We start from the raw sequence: 22,176 nt of genomic DNA on the forward strand, positions 1-22,176 counted from the left end.
TTATATAAAATAATATAATAATAATATAATAATGCGATGTTGTTGGAAACAATTAGTTCAATTTACCGTATGAGTACTATAGAAAAATTGATTACAAATAGTAAATAATATATGTAATTACAAATCATCTTTGCCTAAGATTGTTTTTTATATGCAATGATTTATCTTAGGACACAAATCCAATACATTTTATACAAATTTCAGTGATTTTAATACTTAATTAATGATTACTGATGAGTATATCTACTTACACTCTATACAAAATAGCGAGAAGTTTGTTTTTCTTTTGTTTAATTGGCTTGGTTCAGAGCTTTTTCCGAATTCTATTCACACATTCCAAAGAATGTTGATATCGATTTAATTATTAGGGAATCTAATCTAATGGCTGGTTTATTCTACTTCCTACATTATACTCGGATTATAAATTTGTTGTAGCGATTAAAATATTTTGTAAGAATGTAATGAATATCAGGTAATAAAAAAGTTCTTTGGAGAATTTAGCTCTGATAATATTTGATGATAAAATTATATTTAAGTAAACATCTACATTTAGTAAATACTTTATTTACTGTAAACAAGACCCAATTTAATCTATATGTAACAAAAATGTATTTTATCATGTACATAATTGATAGTAGCAAGAAAATACGTCTAAAAAAACAAGAATTATAAATTTTAAATTATTATTCATTAAAATATTATTATTTTGAAATAAAACAAAAAAATGCACATATCCATAATATTTTTCCATAGTTTTAATTTCCAAAAAACTGTAAATTATTTAGATAAATAATTAAATAAAATAAAGATTTTTTAATTTGTATTACTTAAATACTTGATTTTTTTGATTATTATCATGTAATGTGTAATATGTTTGACAGTAATACATTTGTTATTTTTTATACATTTCGTCATGGTAGTGTTTTTTTGTTTAAAGCTTTTAAGGGTAATTTTAAAATTTCATATAGTTGACAAGTATAGATTTTATTTATTTGTAATATGTAAATTATATATCACATTGTATATATTTTATATTTTTATTGAGTCTATATACGGCTATACATTATAATATGCTTTTCGGCATTCTACATAGTTAATGTTCCAATGTAAATTTTATTTTAATAATTATTACAGTTGAGTTAAAATTTATTTTTATAGGGAAAAAAAAATGTAGTTATAATTTAATTGTTATAATCTAATCTGAAAATCAAGACTCTGAAAATCAATGAAATTCACATATTAATATATATAATATATATTATATTATGCTTTTTAAAAACCGTAAAACACTGAATTACTGATAATAATGTAGACACTAATTTTTATGTTCAATAAATTCTGTAAGTATAACTTATGACCTTGAATACAATTTTCATGATTTTTAAAAATGTAGAAACTAAAACATTGTTAATAAAATCTAAAAATATGAAAATAATTTCAAAGGAATAGGTGAATAATTTAAAATTTCTATAAACTATAAATAGTAGGTACAAAAGTCTTAAAAATTATACGATGTCTAGAAAATGATTTATAATATTTGGTGCAGGAAATGATACATTTTTATGGTTTTAATTTTTGTATGTAAAACCAAAAATTAAAAAGAAAATCAATTTAGTCAATGTATAAATATTTCCGTGTTCTTGCTGTTTTAAAATGTATTCTCAATAATTAAGAAAAAACAAATTAAAACGAAAAATATCAATAATTAATAAAATTATTCAAGTATTTTTCAATAAAATCAAATTTGATTAATATTTTTTCAGTTTTCATTTTAGAGTTTTAGAAGAGTGATTTATTATCATTTTACAATTATTATCTTAATTATATTATTTTTCTGAAGCTGAAAATCCATCAATATTTAATTTTAAGCTAATTTATGGTAAAAATTGAATTTAATTGATAATCTGGTCACTTATTATGGAGAGTAAAAATATAAAGTTCTCAGTACTCTTTAAAATAATTGGGAAAGGCTAATAAGATGGAAAATGGTAATATTTACTCATCATCTCTTTATGTATTCCAATAAATATTGTTATTTTGTACATTATATAGAAATTAATTGATGAATAATAATAACCGCAGGAGTTTGAAAAATTCGGCTTGAATTAGATTGATTTTAGTATTACCTTAAAGTTAAATTATTTTCAAAATAGTAGAACTCTTTTTGAATTATTTATATATATTTTAAATTTTCGACTCATTTTTATTTTTTTAGACTTATGATGACAACATCTTTCCGAGTCAGAGATATTGAAAATTCATTCAAGGTTTCACATAACTCATAACTCATAAGTATTGTTCATACTGCAACTAAATAACAGTGATGTATAGTCACAATTTATTTTTTATAAGATTTGAAGTTCAATTTTTTTCAAAATTTGTCTAATTACATAAAATTGTGATCCAGTTTACACATCAAATGTTTATCACATCTGGAAAATGACTTTTTGATGTTAAAATACAATTAAAATTAAATTCCTAAATATATATAGGACATAAGTATTGTATTACCTATTTAAGTATCTACCTACTATTATTTATTAGCATTAGTATCAACATTTAGCAGAACCAATACGACGCCTTCCTCTTTAATCTTCAGTAAGACAGTGTAATGTTAACATTCGTTTAATCTCATATAGATGTCAATTAAGGTGAGATATTGTAAAAAAAAATTCCTAAAATATTTATCTAATACTTTGTTAATACGACTTTCGATTAAGGTTTTCTACTATTCTATTTGTTCCAAAGTGGCTGGTATAGAATGCAGATAGTTTAGGTTAGGTTAAGTATTTATTGTAACTCTGTAAAGACGTTACATATCCATACATATATTGTAATCAGATCATTTCATATACCATAGACAATTAGCGTCCAACCTAAAATTTCCCAACATAGAAAAGTATAGGCAGTTTTTACGTAATAAAAATTTATAATTTGGATAGATTTCATTTTAATTTCAATTATAGTTGAATTTGTGTAATTATAACTAATATATAATACATTATACGAATTTGTATTTTTTCCGTGATTCATACAACCATTGATCAAATATATTTAATCAATGGTACAATCATGCATGCCTACAAATATTATTACAACTGTCGAATGACGCATAAAATATTTTATGTCTTATACGTCTTATATCTAACGTAAATCAGTATACCTACATTGTATTTACTGGCTATTGCTTATATAATATTTAAACAATAATAATAAAAAAATCGTAATACGCAGATAGAAATATTATGACCCTTCCCCTCTAAACAAGTATCAATACGGGCGGACGTTTATACGACTACTGTATAATCATTATATACATAATACATCAACGTAAACTATAACACATTATTAATATAATAATATTATGTATAAGGCATAACACATAATTTCTTCATACAGGGTACGCGTTAAGTTATTGTATTTTCATAGCAATTGTTTCATGTCGCTTACGAATGTATAGGTAAACAATGATTATTAACCTTTACACATAAATATATTAATATAAGACATCAGGTATACATAGCTACAATATGTAGACGATAATTAACGTACATAAAACGCGTTTAATAGACAATAAATATTAAATTATATGTAAGTCGCGAAAAACCAAATCCAATCTCTACAAAGTTCAAAACATACAGCTATAGCTATAGCATCTAGGTAACATTAGTACGATTTTATTATCTATGGGGGGGGGGGGGTGTCCCAGTAGCTACATAATTTAGCGTTCGATTTTTTTGAATTTTCCAGTACACGAATTTCGACGACATCAACACTTCGGCGGTAGAGTCTTAGCTCTAGATGCAATGCGTATGTATACACACAATACGGAGAATCATCGGAGCATAATATGGAGAAAAGATCTCCGTCTGTCCGTCCGTCGATACGTTTTAATATCGATTTTTTTTCCTTTGTGGGAAATATAATTTATCATCGGACAAGTGATGTGTCATAATAAGTAATAACATTATTTTATGTCTCTCGGCATCTCGCCCCTCACTCGATCGGACGATTGACGTATCGTTCAAAATCATATTACCGAGGGACGCGTACCGTGTAAACCAAACGGACGTTTATACAAATGTGAAATATAATGTACTTATATTATTAATTATTATGATCGACATGGCGACATGTCTTTGGGTACCTCGAGATCGCGAAGGACGGCGACGGCAGTGCATCAGAGTTGTGGGACATACTCTACGATCAGTCAGGGCGATAAAACCGGTTGAGGTCGATCAAATACACGGTTCCTGCATATGCACACGGCGTCTAAAGGTTATCGCGTGCGTTCGTTACTATTTTTTTTTTTTATAGCAACATTACAACGTGCTGTACGATGTATACTTATCAACGAGATTCGAACGAAAACCTCTGATCGTCGTGCCCATTATAGGAGGGCATTGCACATAATATACATGTATAAAATATAATATAATTTTACCGTGTATAAAACACCGACGACGCGGCTTCCCTCTTCAGTCTTTCACCGGACGGTACGCTTGTGTTTATCGTCGATCAAAGTCCTCCGAAACAAATGCGTTGTTTTTACGTTCGTGCTCGTAGAACGTTAAAAATTAAATACATTTTTTAGTCCTCTACCGTCACTCGCCGGTATAGGTCGCGTCGCACGTCGTACAGCTGCTGCAGTTCAGTAACCGTGGTTTTCCAACCGCAAGTACCAAACTTACGAAAATGTTCAAACCGACGATATTCGCGGTCGTGAGCTTTTTGATCTTCAGTCTCGCTCGCGGCGACGATGCCGTCCGCGTCGACATGGATCCGCTGTCGGACGAGTTCATCGATCACATAAATTCGATACAATATTATTGGAGTGTACGTCTAATGATGTAACCGCCGTGTTTCGTCCATTACCCGCGGTATAACCGTTATTCTCTCGTATTATTTCAGGCTGGCCGCAACTTCCACAAGAACACGCCGATTTCTTATTTCAAAAGGTTGATGGGCGTACACGAGTTGAATAAGAATTACCCTAAATTGGAACAAGTGTTGTCTTACAACGAAGAGCCGATTGACCTGCCGGAGACTTTCGACGCTAGGGAACATTGGCCGAATTGCCCGACCATTAGAGAAGTCAGGGACCAAGGTTCATGCGGTTCTTGTTGGGTAATTCACTTCCCTTAACATTTATATCAATTTTAATTTGCGTTTAACGTCAATTTTTACTTTTCCTTTGATATTAACAGGCTTTTGGAGCTGTAGAAGCAATGTCTGACCGTGTCTGCATTCATTCTAATGGCACTAAAAATTTCCATTTTTCGGCCGAGAATTTAGTTTCTTGTTGCTGGACTTGCGGTTTCGGATGCAATGGAGGCTTCCCAGGAGCTGCATGGCACTATTGGAAAACTAAAGGCATTGTTAGTGGAGGTCCATATGGATCTAAAATGGTAATGTTATTAATTCTTAAAATTACTTAAAATTAATACAAATTATTACGGCTTGTTTCAATTTTTCATTATTATTGTATCTGTTGGTACTTAAAAGTCGTAATAATTTATGTAGGTACACATAATATTTATTTATTATATTTTTAGGTTTTTAAATATAGGTATCTACCTTCTAAATAGATACAATTTACTATTTAGAAGAGGACGAGGTTGTATGAAAGTATTTATACTTAGATATTTAGTATTTTCATATAGATACCTGAAAAAATTAAAAAAGATAGATACGACCTTATTAGAAAATAATTTTTGATGTTTTACCTAATCAATGAAAATACGTATTACGCTGTGTTAGAAAGGGACCTTTAAAGACAATAGCCATTAATTATAAATACCATTGATTATAAACATTATATTTATAATAATATAACCTATAGGCAATAGTATGACGTGTGTCAAATGTTTCAATAGCTCATGTCCATTTTTCTATTATCTATTTGTACTTAAATGGTGCAAGACCAGATTACTAGCAATAGCTGCTCTGTTGCTATTCAGCGGAATTTGTGATAAAATTAACCGATAGGTGACGATTATAATAAATCACTACTAAAATTATCATTGGTAATTCACCTTTGTCCCTTTTAGGAAACAAAGAGCTCCATCAACAATTGTATACTAAAACGGTCTTTGCAATTTAAGTTAAATATTTATAATTTCCTATGTAGGTATTTATTTTTAACATATATTAAATATAGGTAATATGTTTTTTAATAAGTATAACTGTGATATGAAATTACAATAAATTGATTTAATTGTTTTTAAGTTAAACGAGTAATTTACATTTTTAATTATCTTCAAGAAAGTAATGAGTCCTATTTAACATGTTCATATATACAAGGATATAATCAATGGCGCAACTAGCACAGTATCTTGGGGGGAGGGGGCTACAGACCCACCTTAATATTATACCAAAAGTAACCCATTTAAAGCATTATTTATTTTGAGAGACTAAGCCCCTCCCCTAGTTACGCTTATGTATATAATATGGTGCATATAATTAAATTATGAATACCTATTTAATATATTATTCATTTTTGGTTTAGGGATGTATACCATATGAAATTGCTCCTTGTGAACATCATGTGAATGGTACACGAGGACCATGTAAGGAAGGAGGTAAAACTCCTAAATGTGTAAAGAAGTGTGAAAAAGGATATAAGGTGCCGTATGAGCAAGATTTGCATCGCGGTAAATAATCTAAATTCAATAAAATGAAAAATACTAATGTTTTTTTAAAATGAGTTTTGTTGTATATATTTTTTTTAATATCAGGTAAAAATGTATACTCTATTAGCAATGACGTTGACCAAATAAGACAAGAAATTTATAAAAATGGTCCAGTAGAAGGTGCATTTACTGTATATGAAGATTTTATAGCTTACAGAGCTGGTTAGTAAAACTTTTAATAATTAATAATTTAAAAATTTAACTATTAATAATTTTTTTTTGTTTACAGGAGTATATAAACATGTTGCTGGTAAGGCTCTTGGAGGTCATGCAATTAGAATCCTTGGTTGGGGTGTTCAGAATGGTGAAATACCATACTGGTTGGTAGCTAATTCATGGAATACTGACTGGGGTAGCGATGGCTTTTTCAAAATATTGAGAGGAAGTGATGAGTGTGGCATTGAAGGACAAATTAATGCTGGTTTACCAGCTTAATTTGCATTTTTTTCAATTTAAACATTTATAAATCTCTAACTTTTATACTCGATAAATATTTATTATAAGTAAAACCATCATTATTTTTATTTTTTTTAATACTTGGAGCTTTTAACTATTATTTACTAAGCTGATTTTGATTAGATACAATAAATTGAAAAATAAAATAAAAAGAGTTTATTATCATTTATTTTTGTATACCTAATTGATCTGTATTTTGTATGTATTAATGTAATTTAAAATTCTCCTAATTTAATAACTGACTTACTTTCATTAATTTATAGTAACAATAACAATAAGTGCTATAAAACTATTTGTTTTTGCTTATTCTATATTATGAATGGGTAAGTGAGGAAAATTCCATTCTTAGAACATGCTAATTTTCAGGATTTTCATAAATTTAATACCTACTTCTATAGGTTAAATTATTCAATCATATCAAGTCATAATTATTTTATTTTATAAAATGTTTCATTTCAACTTAACAATACATAATAGCAAATTAATAACAAAATACTAGATAAATATATAAGATAATATAATAATTATAAGTAACCATATTATCAGGGATCAGGAAGAATGGACAAAGTTAAATATTAATAAAGCTGGTTCAATGAATATGTATGTTGTATACATATTCCTTATTTAATGTATTAAATTAGTATCTATTTTCTGTATAAGGCCATAATACAAATTTGATACTTTACAAATAAAATGAAATAAATATTAAACAGTAAATACTATCAATAATAACATAAATTACATTTTTTTATTCTTAAATATTACGTTTTTATTGCAAAATTAATAATTTAAGAATAAAATATTATGTGTTATTTTTTTTAAATTTGTTGAAAAATGTAATATAATTTATTGTATTAAAATATAAACAAATGCCTAATTACACAGGTAGATGATTACTAATTTGGTTTTGAATATTAGTTTTAATTTCCTTAACAATATGTTTGTTTTGACGATCTTTAACTGATAATTCTTCTATTAAACAAAGTTGTTTCTAAAAACCAGATAAATAAAATATTATATTAATCTTTAAATAAAACTTTAATGATATTTACTTGTATGTCTGCAAGAACTGAAAAGTTTATAGTTGCTGGTTGATCGGATGAAAGTTCACTAAAAACACCATTACGAACTGCAATCAAAGCATCTTGATCTAGACATTCTAGAGTGATTGTATTTGTAATTTTGTTATCCAAATTTATAGAGACTATTTTTCCAAAATAATTTAAATACAGTGTATTTGGTGTATTATCTAGAATAAAAAAATAATTTAAACAAAAATAAATTTCCTGAACTTTTCTTAAAATTGGGATAGCTGAAATTTTTACACAAAATAAATGCTTAAGAAAATTTATTTTATTTTATTTTAATTCAAAAATAAATCATTGTAGGTACTTGAAATTTTCACCAAATGTTTACATGATTATTACAATATATATGATTAAGTTACAAAAAATTACCATAAAAAAATAAAAAGATGATAAAACTGTTTAAACTGTCAAAAAGCTTAAAAATATATACAACATCACAAATAAGCTGTTAAACTTTAAGAAGTTTATCAATATTAAAAATACATAATCATAACTTTTATTATCAAGTGTTTGAAATTCAAATGTTGACAAAACATATTAAAATAAAAAAAATGCCTTGAAAGTATAAAATTCATACAAGGTTCATTATAATTAGTTTTTAACTAAAAGCCAAAAATTAAATATATTTGTCTCATTTTTTTTTTTTTTTTTTTTGTAGACTGAAGCCCAAATATTAACAAAATTGATATATAAATAAAAAATAACAATTTTAGTTATTTTATTTAATACTACAATATTAAAAAAATAAATAAATTAAGTTTAAGCTATCACCTATTTACACTGTAATACTAATAATAAAATTAATTAAAATTTAGTCATATAAAGGCTAAATTGTCTCCATTCTGAATTAAAATTTATAAATTCATTTATAGTCATCTACTCAATGATGAAGTACACTCAATTATAATTGTATATTACTTTTTTTTTTAACATTTACTAATGCAATACAATAAAAAATTTTTCTTCTATGTTGCGATGCATTTATAAATAATTCTTATAATTAATAGTTTTTAATTTTATAATTATAATTATTTGTTAGTTTTTTTTGGAAAAAAATTATTTAATTAAGACGTTTATTGATTAATTTAATAATTTTCAAAATAATAAGTGAATCTCTCTTTTAAAATTTCATAGATTGATGGACTTATAAATATTAATATGTCTACTGTTTTATTAAAGAATAATAGCATTATAATAATTTAATTGTTTTATTTATCAAACATATTACTAGATAATAATTATTGATAATGGATATATAACTTTTAAATCGTATTTATAATTAATGTACTAATTGACTCAATTACTAATTTTAACACTTACCGATTATATTTTTATAAAATGACTTTGCTGTTCTGTGTTTATTTCTGTTTATAATAACAGTTAAACAATCTACTAATGATACATTTTCTGGAAATTTAAAAACATACTTATGTCGATCTTCCAGAGGATTAATTACTAGTATTTTTTCTCGTTTTTCAGCTTTGACAAAATATAATGAATTTAATTTTATTGGACTTAATGGAATAATTAAACAATGATTAATTGAATCATTTTGTACTTGACACACCAATTCACAATTTACTAAACCAGATGTACAATTTTCAGCAATAGTCGCCAATAAATGGTGTTTTACCATTAATGGATGATTATTGTTGAAGAGATCAACGTCAAAAGAATGTAATCCACAATTTGATGACAAATTGTTATTATCAGTAATCCGAACCAAAAGCTGCCAAATTGAAGATGGAAATGATAACCATGAACAGTCTGTGGAAAGTTTGATTGCAAAAATATATTCATCTTGGCAAGCTCCTAATTTGACAGCTTTAGCACCTGCATTTGAAAATGTTTGATATTTTATTGAAATCAGTATGTAAAATTAAATAAACAATACAACCTGAATATATTAAAATGTTTAATGAACAATATTGAGCTACCAAATCTTTGCGAGCAACAATAGACACTGCATTTATGTATTTATTCATAATATCGTGTTGCTTTTCTAAAGACTCTATATTCTTACAAAGAGCTTTTATGTTTTCTAAAATTGATTTTTCGCTAAATTTAAACTTGAATTCTTCTTCTTGAGTGATCACTTCAAGTTTAGTAGATAATTTATACACTTTATTTAATCGAGTCATTGCAATAATGTTATTGGACAGAAATGGGCGTAATGAAATAACTCCTAAAATATAGATTTAAATGCAATAAGATAATTCTAATAAAGGAATATAAAATTAAAATAGTACCTTTTAATTGAGTTACAACTTGTTTGATTATTTTAGAAAATAGTTTATCCAATGTAATAACAAATAAATGAACACCATCACTTATTATCACAGTATGATCGATAATAAATGTAGCAACTGTTTTTGTAACTGCCAGATAAATGAATGCTGTATCAATATTTTCTGCACAATGGATGACTGTAAGAATTCCATTGGATGACACTAATAGCATTTTTTTTGATTCTAAAAAATTGATACAATTATAATAATCTATAAAGTAAATAAAGCTAAAATCCCAAAATTATTACCAAAATCAGAAAATTGAATATGTAGAATTTTTTGTGGACTATTTAAAAATAACGAAACATTTTTATTGGTAATATTAGATGTTGTACAATATATTTTTGACTCTTCTGTTGCTATTATAAAAATATCTTGACTATCAATTATATTTAATCCAAAAAGTTCTCTAACTCGTTGACTGCTAAACCAATTCCTCCAAGTAAAAGATATAAACGAAGTAACTACAAATGGAAACTAATTGTGCATACAATTATTATTATTAGTATTCGAACATTTTTTCTATTTTATTACCGATTTTTGAGATCTAATTTGCTTATTACAGGTATTGAATATAATAGGTTCATTATTATCATTAATAGTAATTTTTAACATCTGTATCATTATCCATTCTCCCACTGCTGTTATTAAAGCAATTCCATCTGAATAGCAAGTAGTTCCAAAAACTTCACATGGACACTTTTGAGAGTAGAAGGGTTTCCATTCATAGTTACAGGATAGCGGTTGTTGAGTAGCTTGAGCAGATTCAGAACAATCAAATAAGTCTGGAGAATCTCTAAAATATTTAACTGAAATAAATTTATTTCAAAGAAATTGCAGTGAATAAATTACTGGCTTACCGTTGAACTTGTTTTAGATAATAAATAGATCCAACTTTATCAACACAATACATTTTTGAATTAAAGGTCAATATTGATATTATTGGATTACTTATTGGCACAATCTAGTAAAAATAAAGATGTTAATAGAATATAATATTATTATTCTTTTATGTTGTTAAAATATCTGTGTATGCATATTTTTTTATTTTACCATAGTTATGTTTGATTTTTATAATATATACCTAACAAATAATAAAAAAAATATACAAATACATATAATTTAGTATACAATTATAATTTATTCTATAAAATACATATAAGTTATTAGTTATTAGTTTATTATGTTTATATTTATATAGATCATATTATATAATTTGAGATTTATCATTAATTTATATATTTACAAATGATAATAATATATTAATGTATCAATTAAATTTTAATTGTTTTAATTTCAATATACATAGCTTATACAAAATACATTTATAATATATATATATATAAATACATACATATATATATATGAATCAATTAAAAACATTTTAATATTATAACTGATAATAATAAGGTTTCTAGGTACTTAACACAGATAGGTATATCTAATTAATAACTTTAAAACTATTTTAGGTTTCTTAAAATTTAAAAACAATTTATTTTATAATAACTTACAATGGGTTTAATAGGATTCCAAAGACTAGCTTCAGGTAAATTGTTTAATGAATATACAACCATGACGCAATCGTCCCATGAAACAAACAAATTATTTTCACCATCCTCATGAAAGTGTGTATGTTTTGAATTAGTGTGTAAGTACTCAGATTTAAGTTGTAATTGTTCGAAATTCAAAGAGAGTTCCATCATATGGCTACCAAGTTATAAGACATAAATTATTCGCCAAAGTTATTCTATTCAAAATTATATCAATAGTAATTTAAAAAATATTTAAGCACAGTGGTATGATTATGGTTCATTGTCAAAATGTTAAGTATCATTACATTCATAATTAATAGAAATGTTTATTATATTTATACTTTGTTTTAGTCTTTTGAATAACTTGGTATGGAAAAATTAAAACTGGAATTTTACAGTCTTGGTTTCTTTAAGAATTTAGAATGATAAGAATGTAAGAGCTAACTAGAGATTTTGATTTCTAAATATTATTTTTTTAAATGATTAGACGGATGATAGAACAAAAATTGGCGGCAAAAACGTAGGGTTTTTTTTACATGGTTACATCTTTGTTAGATAATATTCGACCGTGGTATGTGGTAAAATATCACAGACAACATAAAACTATACATTTTATTTTGTTATGGTGCCGAACGTTTGTGATAAAAATGATACAATAGGTATTGTGTACATCGTGTTCGTGCTGTAGTGCTGTACACTTGTAAGTTGCAAGTTGCTAAGTTGAGTTGAAGCTCTCGTTTTCTTATGTAACATTTTATATTTTAAGTATTTTACAGCTTTTATGGTTTTAACTTATCTCAAAAAATCTAATCATATAATCATTGTGATTTCCATTTGACATTGGATGTAGATTTATATAGTACATTGTTTATGCTTCAAGTCTACGTAATTATTCATCGAAATAGACTATTATCGTAGTCAATAATAAGTAATAGTTATGGCGTTTGTTCGTGTCAAAAGACGTTACAATGAAGACCCATTTAACTCCATTGTTGTATCCCATAAAAAATTAAAAACTATCGATACTGATTCCAGTAGAGATTGTATATTTCAATTTGCCGCCACTTTAACGCACGAAGTGAGTAATTTTTACTGTAACTAAGACTCGTAAGTAAAAATATCAATTTTACAGTTAATATTTTATTTTTAATAATATTTAATTTACTATTATAAGTGTAATGTTAATTCTAGATTTGTACAATGTATTGTAAAATCGTTGTTAAATATCTTACATGAACACAACTATGGATGCTGCTACTTTGTTTTTATTGTACTATCTATATACGTATAACATATTATTCAAGTACCTTTAATAACCCAAAATGAAACTAATCAAAATTTCCATTCTTATACTACCTATTATGTATGTTAATTAGTGCGAATAAACTAAATAGCTTAATAGAAATTTATGATTAAGATTTTAATGTAAAATATGTATTGCAAACAGATTTAAATTGTAATTAAAAATTATTTATGTCCACTTGCAATATATGTCAACAATTATAGATTTTTAATGTATTTTTGGTAATGTTGTATAACAATAATAATGTATAAAAATATCAAATAATAGATCTATTATAAACATCAGGAAAAATATGAATTTATTAATTTTCTATACTATCATCATTCAGTATTTAAAGTATTTTGCTATTTGCATACTATTTGCAGTTTGAGAACTAGGTAGTTTTAATTTATAGATACTAACAGGTAGTAATATTATATACACCATGTTATTGTTATATTTTAGTTGTATAGAAAAACTCATCAAAATTTTATTTTAGAATACAAACATATCTCAAATATTGAAAAAGGTCCGAGAAGAACAATCTGTAAAAATATTAACAAAGAAGAACAAAAACGAAAACATTAATGATGTGGTCGAACATTCAAAAACTAAACGTTTAAGGGTTTGTCATAAATTATAATTATCATTCATTACTCATAAAGTAGGTGCTTTAATCATTAAAAATAGCAATTATAAATAAAAGTTAAAAATAAATAATTACCTATACTTGTATTTTGCCATATAACCATCTTAGTTAAATATGGTGATACATTTTAGATTTTGTAAGTAATGTTAAGGTTTTATTATAAATTCTTTGTTCTCGAAATCTTGGAGCACATTTTTTTTACTATCCTGAATTTAAAGTAATTTCTTGAATAGAGTAATTTATAATTGTTTTTAAATTAATAATAATATTATATTACAATAATATTTTATGCTATAATTAAAGAAAGAATTAGTCCTTTAATTTTTATTCTCTGATTGTACCTACTTTAAAAAATATATTTAGCTTAATAAAATGTTTAAATAGTAGACAATACTTATTAATTATTTCATGGTTATAATATTAAATTATTAAGTATCTACATAAAATAAATTTTTTAGCTAGTTAATGCTCTCAGAGCTGTTAAACAAGATACAGTACCCATTGAAGAAATAGATGGAGAAAATTTAGAAATAAAAGTTGTTGATTTTGTTAAGCAAGCAGAAGATAATAAGAAGCCCTTAATAGATGAAGGAATTTCAATTGACTACGTTTACGACTTGTATTATGCATTAAATGATGATGATAAAACAATTGATTTACAAGATATTGATAGGTACTATTATTGATTAATTACTATTTATACATTTACATGTTTAAAAGAATTAAAAATTGTTTATACATTGTTTTTAGTGTACATGGTTTAGATTCAGATAATTTTTATAATAGCTGCAATGCAATTGATAACTCTGATAATGATTCTTCGCTTTGTGAAGATGATGATGATTCCAATGATGAAGGGAATTGGAGAAATGATTATCCTGACGAGGATGAAATGGATAATGAGTAATTTTATTTTAATAATATATCATTAAATACATTATAGTTAGTTATAATATAAGATTGTAAAACATTTTATTACTTACTTTAATTATTTTGTAAAAATAGTATTAAAATATTCTATCAGCAATCAAGTGTTTACATTGATAACATTAGAGACCATTATAAACAAATAATTAGCACAGTTTTAGATTCTTAATAGAGCATTATAAATATATTGTTTTTACATTAAGAATGGGGGGTTTTTTTTTTTTGAAGTTATTTTTGTACCAGAAAAAAATTCTTTAGTCTTCAATAATTTGTTAGAATTAGTTCTAATTGATATTTTTTTTTTGAAGTAAAAATTTAAGAGTATTTTTCAAATTAATTGGAAAAAAAATTATCAAGTTTTGATTAAAGTGGTTTTTTTATAATGAACAACTATTAAAATTAGCATTTTCTATACATATTATAGTTTTTGATCTATTTATAGATATTGAAACTATTTTAATAAAATTTGTTTATCCAATTCAAATACCTTTAAGATTTTAATTTTGTTATAATTAAAAAAGTATTTAATTTTGGGTCATGAAACATTGTATGATTACGCATATTATTAATTTTTAATGATATTTTCTTCAAGAAATTTTTAAATTATTTAGAAAAATGTCAAACTATTTATTCTTTGAGTCTATAAACCTATTTATACTATTCTACTTTATATTGACTTGTAAGTTATTAATAACCATACACTTTATAATATTATAACAATATTAAATTTTTTAATATAAGTGATGTATTAGGTAAAAATAATTTTTACTTAATTTGTTACTAATAGAAATAAGTTATAAAATATTCTTAGAATTAGATGTTTCTCAGGTTGTTGTACAGAATTGTTCTTTGTATGTAATAATTTTTGTTAAATTCAAATTTAACTTATCCGTTAAAATAATCTATTAAAAAAGATACATTTAAAACATACTATAAAGTTATGTTACTTTATTGAGCTGTATTTATTTCAAAAATAGTAATTATTTTATACTATTCAGCTATACTTTATTTATATAAATTTAAAAATGACTAAGCTGCAGACAAAAACATTTTAAAACAATTCATCCTACTTATTACTAGCACTATCCTAACTAACTACCTACCAGTCCTTTGTCAAAAATGATTTTTCATTCAATACACTTTGGCATTAGGTAGTAAACATACAATCTAATTTAGTATGCAGGAATCTAGTGTTTCTCAAATCAAACAAAGTATAATTACAAAAGTTTACACTTATTTATTTAATATATTATGGACTTAATCTATATAAATTAATAAATGCTTTTATGTTCTTAAACTTCTAACCTGTCTCTACCAAGATAATGTAATGCATAAAAAAGTATAGGTAATTCAATTTATTGAGTTCTAAAATTAATTTTTTCTTATTTCACTTTTTAGTACTTTCCTTTATTTAAGAATATAGATATTATATTTATCAAAGTTAATATTAACAATATAACCATAACTTAATAATTAATTTTTTTCTTTTTTTTTTTTTAGTGAAGAAGATTGTTATCAAGGGCTGATTTCTAAGTCAAAACACTGGAATGTACAAAGTTAGTACTTGTTAGCTTGTTATATTTATTGCATTTTATGAAACATAATAAAATGTATACTATAAATTAAATAAAGAAAATTTTTTATTTTGTACTGTATTTGTTTTAGGTGATAGTAGTTCTGATTCAGAAAGTTATGTTAAAGACTATGAGTTACATTTTGCAAGATATAAAGAACGTGTAAAAGCTGAAGAATTCTCTTTTAATAGTAGCATTGAGAATGTTAGTTCTTCAAGTACAAGTGATTCAGATAATTGAATTGAATAAAAATGATTAGTTGTATTCATAAAATGTAATATTATTCATTTTTATTCCAATATAATTTATATTTTCATATGTTACATGTTTTAAAAATATTTTATTAATTTTTTTTTTCAGTATTTTAAATTTTCCGAATTATTTGTAATAATTAAAATAAATAATTACAATAAGAAATTATTTCTATTAAATTATTATTTGATTCTCAATTATAATTTATTGTATACATATTGATTGTATGTAATGCTGATTCATGTTGAAGACTTTCAATTAGTAATTTATAATACTATGGTGATTATTTATTCTCCTGACATATAATATTTAATCTTAATCTTCAATATTTAGTTTAAAATTCAGTAATGATATATTAATCCAGAAATATACAATTATTTATTTTTATTTTAGATAATGTGCATTATACAGCATTGACTAAATTCTTTTAAATTAATAAATGTCATTAATCATTATACATCTTTGATTTTCAAGAAATTTAATGAACTTTTGACTTTTATAAGGAAAAATGTATTTATGTTTACATGGCAATATTCAATCTGTTACTTTCCAAGCTTTTTTATTTAGTTTGAAAAATCAAAAATTAGTTGCACTGACTTAAAAGTAATATTTAATTATAAGGCATTTAAATAACTAAATGTTTTCCTTTGTGAGTTTTTAATTGTGTTATTTGAATCTTGTCTGAATCAACTATCTCTACATCTTTATTAAAAATTAATTATTAAAAAAAAAAAAGAATGACCATTCCGTGTATATGACTGTCAAGACAATTTTTTTGTTTAAATTATATTTAATTAAATATAAATGTAGGTTGTAGAATGATATTTTCTGAAAATGAACACTTCTGTGATTGTTACAATATTTATAAATGAAGTGATAATTGTGTATGATCTAAGGCTAAATGTCCTCCTCTTCATTTTCGTGACCATTTTATTTATTTATTTATTTATTTATTAAATAAATTTTTTTAATTTAGATAATTAGTTTATGAAACTAGTCTTTTTAATCTTCTATTGGGGTTGTTTAGATTGTTTAGAATATTTACTAATAAAAGTTGAGTTATAATTCAACTTGCGGGTTAGAATGTGAGATAGTGGGTTGTTAAATGCCTTTTAAGTAGAGTTAAGATAGTGACTGTCAGTGAGTATTTTTAAATTAGAGTGGAGTGTATCATCGGGATATAAAATAAGATTTTTGAGAAGGTGGGAATTTGGTAAGACATTATCAAATCGTCAAGTGTAGGGTTTTTTTTTATTGTTTCAATCCTCAGATGGTTTGCAGCTTTTCTCTAATTATTTTTTTTCTTGGTTGGTATTTCATTATCTTAGTGGTGAAAATAAAACATGGGAGAAATTTTTTTTAGTATGAAGTAGGTATATTATTAAATATTTATATTAGTTGTATTTAATTAGGTACTTAATCATTATTTTTAAGGTAGATGTACTTCTTAAACATGTACGTGATCCAGCTATAATTATTATATACGAGTACATGCCCTACAGATAAGTATCAAAACATAATTTGTTCGACTACTGCTTTTTTTTTTGTACGATATGGTAGTGTAAACACTTCAAAAGTCCTCGGTTTTATAGGCTTGTTCTTGGATGGGTTATTACAGAAGTATTTAATTGGCACGACGCGTATCTACTATACATTTTATAACTCATCAATAGTTGCAAAAATAAAATTTGAAACTGTAGAAGGAAAAATAATCGTATACTTAACATTAAAAATTAATGAATCGTATTGTTTGGTGTGATTTTATTTTAGGTTATTCAGTCGTATCTACCTATATTTTATGGTTCGAATGATTAAATCAAATTGTATCTAATTTATGAAAGCTCAATGTTTTACTAACCAATAAGAACTGAAGAGCAAAAGCAATTCAAACTTAAAATGTATTTTTATTTAATTTTACGCAAATTTGTTTCAAAAATTAAATGCAGAAAAATGTAAAAATAAACAGTGAATGTACAAGTGTATAAAACAACAGAAGACTGGTTTACAAAACGATTTACGATTTAATTTTTTTTTTTTTCATTGATGACAGAATATACGAGAAGATAATTATGTGAAGGTTTGTTATTTAATATGGTTGTTACTGTAAATTAACATAAATAATATAAAATTGTATTATTGCACATAATATAAAATAAAATTATGCACTAAAATATAATACATAAATACAAATATTTAATGATGTCTGAACTTTTCTGATGCAATACCTAACAGTTATTTGTTTCCATTTACAATATTATATTATTATTCCTTTATATTTTTAGAACCATTACCTATTTCTGTGTTTTGTACTAATGTTCATAATTTTTTTAATTTAATCTATTTTTGCATTTAATAATATTTTTACTGTCCCTTCTAATTAGAAAAAAAAACATACTCAAATTAAATTTGTTTATCATTGCAGTTATTTCAGAGTTTATCTAAATACAATATGTATTGACACAGACACAGTGATAATACGGATTGTTTAATTTGATTACACAATAATAAAGTGTTTATGAACAATGTTTATATGTATTTATAGAATATTTTGTAATTTTCTAGCCATAAAATTTACAATGATTCAAGATAAGTATAATATTGGATTCAAAGAATGTAAAATAATGTATGAATAATTTCTGTTAAATTTTACATGGGTTTAAGTACTATATAGTAGGTGACTAATACCAATACAACATAATTGTATAATGGTCTTATCCTTTTTTAGAAATTTTAAATTCGTAGTTTGTCTATTTATAATAGATTTTTATTGATAGCCATTCTGTATTAAATAATAAGTTTTGACTTTTGATATCAAAAAAATTTAACCTACTTCGTTATTGATCATAGGTATTATATTATTTAATTATGTTTGCATTGTGTTCGTTTATTTTTACTTAATTATCACGTAGAATCATAAAGTAATGTAGTATTGAATATTTCTCCAGATCTTGTGTCACTCTCTCTCTGTCTCTAATATTAAATAGGCTAACAACTTAAGATTGTATTTACTGAACATATATTTGCTATATTGCGCGTGGTTTAGGGAGTAGAAATCAAACATTTGAGTTATTACTTGATATAAACGTTTCTGTAAGTGGTTGGCCCTTGAAATTAAATATAAAAACTTACTAAACGGAATGTACGTCGATATAAGTTTATTAGTTAGCAGTGGCGTATTTTTTAGGGGTGGGAGGGGAGGTCCTCTATGTCTAAGTACCCCTGACTTAAATAAAAATAGCTCAATGTATTAATATTTAAAATATTTTACTCGTGCCTACCAAAATATTTATATCAAAACTGTCAAAGTGAAATTAATTTTATGACACGCGTTTCGAGGTATTTTTTAAGCTAAGCTTATAGTTTATTCGGAATATCCAGGAATTTTTAAAATTTTATTGGATTATTAAGGAATATTTTGGACATCTCTCGAAAAATCAACCAAAATACGCCACTGTCGGTTGAGTTATTTAGAATAATAATTAATAACCAATATTTTAACTTATTTTTTACCTATTATACATTGTGAAATTATCGTTTATATAGGCGATGGTGGCAGAAGACATTGTGAAATACCAATATTGTTTTCACCTATTTCATAATTCAATATAATCTTGTTTGTTAATCCGCGTACATGCTAATACGCACACATACTTATATACATGATTATGTGGAACAAAGGTTCATAATATATTATATAGGGTGATTCACTATATAATCATACTCGCAGCCATTTCTCCATTTAATAATGAATTTATTCAAATTCTGATATTTGAAATTTGTATATACACTTAAAGACCATAATATTTTCAAATTCATGAGAAATTTTTGTAATATTTAAAGAGTATCCTGTGGAAGTATAAAATTCTATTTTTAAAATGAAAACTCACCTTTTTCGCTGTAAATTATTTAGTAGAACATTTTTTTTAAAACTATTGGTGTATCGAATTCAGAATTTAAACGAGTAGTTTTTCAGTTATTGAAATGTTTATATTAAGGATAATAGTCCAAAAAAATGGTTTTACAAAAATATAAACTTGATGTATTATAGGATCTAGTATTTATTATACTTTTACCCTGTTTTATTTGTTTATAGATTATAAATGTTGATAGGTTAATATAAATTACTAACATTTAGAAATTACTATAGCTCTCGTGTCTTCCAAACTCATTATCACGGATTTATAACCCCCAGTCCACAAAGTTAAATAACTCAAAAACTACTCATTTGAATTTTAAGTTAGATACATCTAAAGTTACTAAAAAATTATCCACTTAATAATTTACAGTAAAAAAGGGGGATATTTTATTTTAAAAATTAAGTCGCTGATCGCGATTGGTTACATACACTGATAAACTGACAAAGTTTGTCGTGCACACTTGAAGTTTGAAGTTGTGTATTAACACGGGAAACTTTTAAAGTGTTATAAAAGAATTCAATAATTTGAAAGTATAGTCTTCAAGTGTATTTAAAAATTCTTAGAATCATATTTTAAACAACTGCACGATTGAAGAAAAAAGGGCACGACTGTGCTCGGTGAATCACTCTGTATGCATCCGCGTGAGCGTGAGTGTGTGGGTATATCGGAAAGAAAATAAAACGTGTTTTTCGAATGCACCGCCAAAGTTGTCAAATTACCGAAGTTTATTGCACACGCCTTCCCGCGGGATGACTATCTGTATATGTAATATGTATGAGACATCGAATCGTGGTGGAGAGGGGTGTAGTTGCGGCAGTGTGGTGCAGCAAGACTTTATTTTTCGTTTATACGAGCGTTTCCGGTGTCGTCAGCGGCGTTTTTTTTCGCGAGCATCGTCGTACGAATATCGGTGAACGTGATGTGTTCCGCGAAACCGGGCATTCGATTGTCACTATTTTTTTACGCGATCACGGCCAGTCGTACCCTGAAGTTGACACTACATCACATCGGCACCCATTTCGTTGTAACGACTAAATTGTTATACGTACACTGTTACCATAATACTGTGTAATATGACGATGATTAAAGGAAATGTATAATCAACCACCCAATAATAACGTAAAGGGCATGAATAGCTTATGTAATATACCCGATAAGTATATTTATTGACGACTATATAACTATTTAGCCTATATACCTATTTGCCAGGCACAATATTATGTTAATTTCGTATGGATAAAATATGTAGGCGCTCATCGCCGCGCATTATTTATCGTGACGTTTAATACCTACAACGAACCCGTATCCACCACAAAGATTAATAAATCTGTCGTTAGGCGCGGGATATTTATTTATTTACTTATAATATACACGGGCTTAGCCGTTGAACACGCGCGAGGATACAATCATTCGAGAGTCGCAGTGAATTCGGGTTGAAATTAAATTATTGGCTAATGGCGGCGAGAAAGGAGTTCTGCGTACACAACTATAAACAGTAAGCCAAATATTGTGTATAGAG

The 22,176-nt window shown here is 25.6% G+C and overlaps 3 protein-coding genes across 3 annotated transcripts; 2 read left to right on the forward strand and 1 right to left on the reverse strand.

Annotated features, from left to right (window-relative positions):
• The first annotated feature begins 4,380 nt into the window (after positions 1-4,380).
• LOC112598415 (cathepsin B-like) lies at positions 4,381-7,201 on the forward strand. Its single transcript, XM_025344858.1, has 6 exons — positions 4,381-4,836; positions 4,912-5,127; positions 5,208-5,408; positions 6,509-6,653; positions 6,738-6,854; positions 6,922-7,201. The coding sequence occupies exons 1-6, from the start codon at positions 4,696-4,698 to the stop codon at positions 7,125-7,127; spliced, it is 1,026 nt and encodes a 341-aa protein (XP_025200643.1). The 5' UTR covers positions 4,381-4,695; the 3' UTR covers positions 7,128-7,201.
• Positions 7,202-7,965: 764 nt separating this feature from the next.
• LOC112598444 lies at positions 7,966-12,454 on the reverse strand. Its single transcript, XM_025344908.1, has 9 exons — positions 12,036-12,454; positions 11,385-11,488; positions 11,059-11,320; positions 10,773-11,001; positions 10,486-10,707; positions 10,134-10,421; positions 9,557-10,069; positions 8,201-8,397; positions 7,966-8,139 (listed from the first exon to the last, which is right to left on the reverse strand). The coding sequence occupies exons 1-9, from the start codon at positions 12,225-12,227 to the stop codon at positions 8,026-8,028; spliced, it is 2,121 nt and encodes a 706-aa protein (XP_025200693.1). The 5' UTR covers positions 12,228-12,454; the 3' UTR covers positions 7,966-8,025.
• A 264-nt stretch (positions 12,455-12,718) lies between these two features.
• On the forward strand, positions 12,719-16,771 carry LOC112598479 (probable RNA polymerase II nuclear localization protein SLC7A6OS). Its single transcript, XM_025344952.1, has 6 exons — positions 12,719-13,134; positions 13,838-13,963; positions 14,446-14,660; positions 14,738-14,890; positions 16,415-16,470; positions 16,580-16,771. Exons 1-6 carry the CDS (start codon positions 12,994-12,996, stop codon positions 16,726-16,728), a joined length of 840 nt encoding a protein of 279 aa, XP_025200737.1. The 5' UTR covers positions 12,719-12,993; the 3' UTR covers positions 16,729-16,771.
• Positions 16,772-22,176: the final 5,405 nt, after the last annotated feature.

The sequence above is a fragment of the Melanaphis sacchari genome, unplaced genomic scaffold (assembly GCF_002803265.2).
Source record: "Melanaphis sacchari strain LSU unplaced genomic scaffold, SCAv2.0 Contig48_pilon_pilon, whole genome shotgun sequence".
Taxonomy (NCBI): Eukaryota; Metazoa; Arthropoda; class Insecta; order Hemiptera; family Aphididae; genus Melanaphis; species Melanaphis sacchari.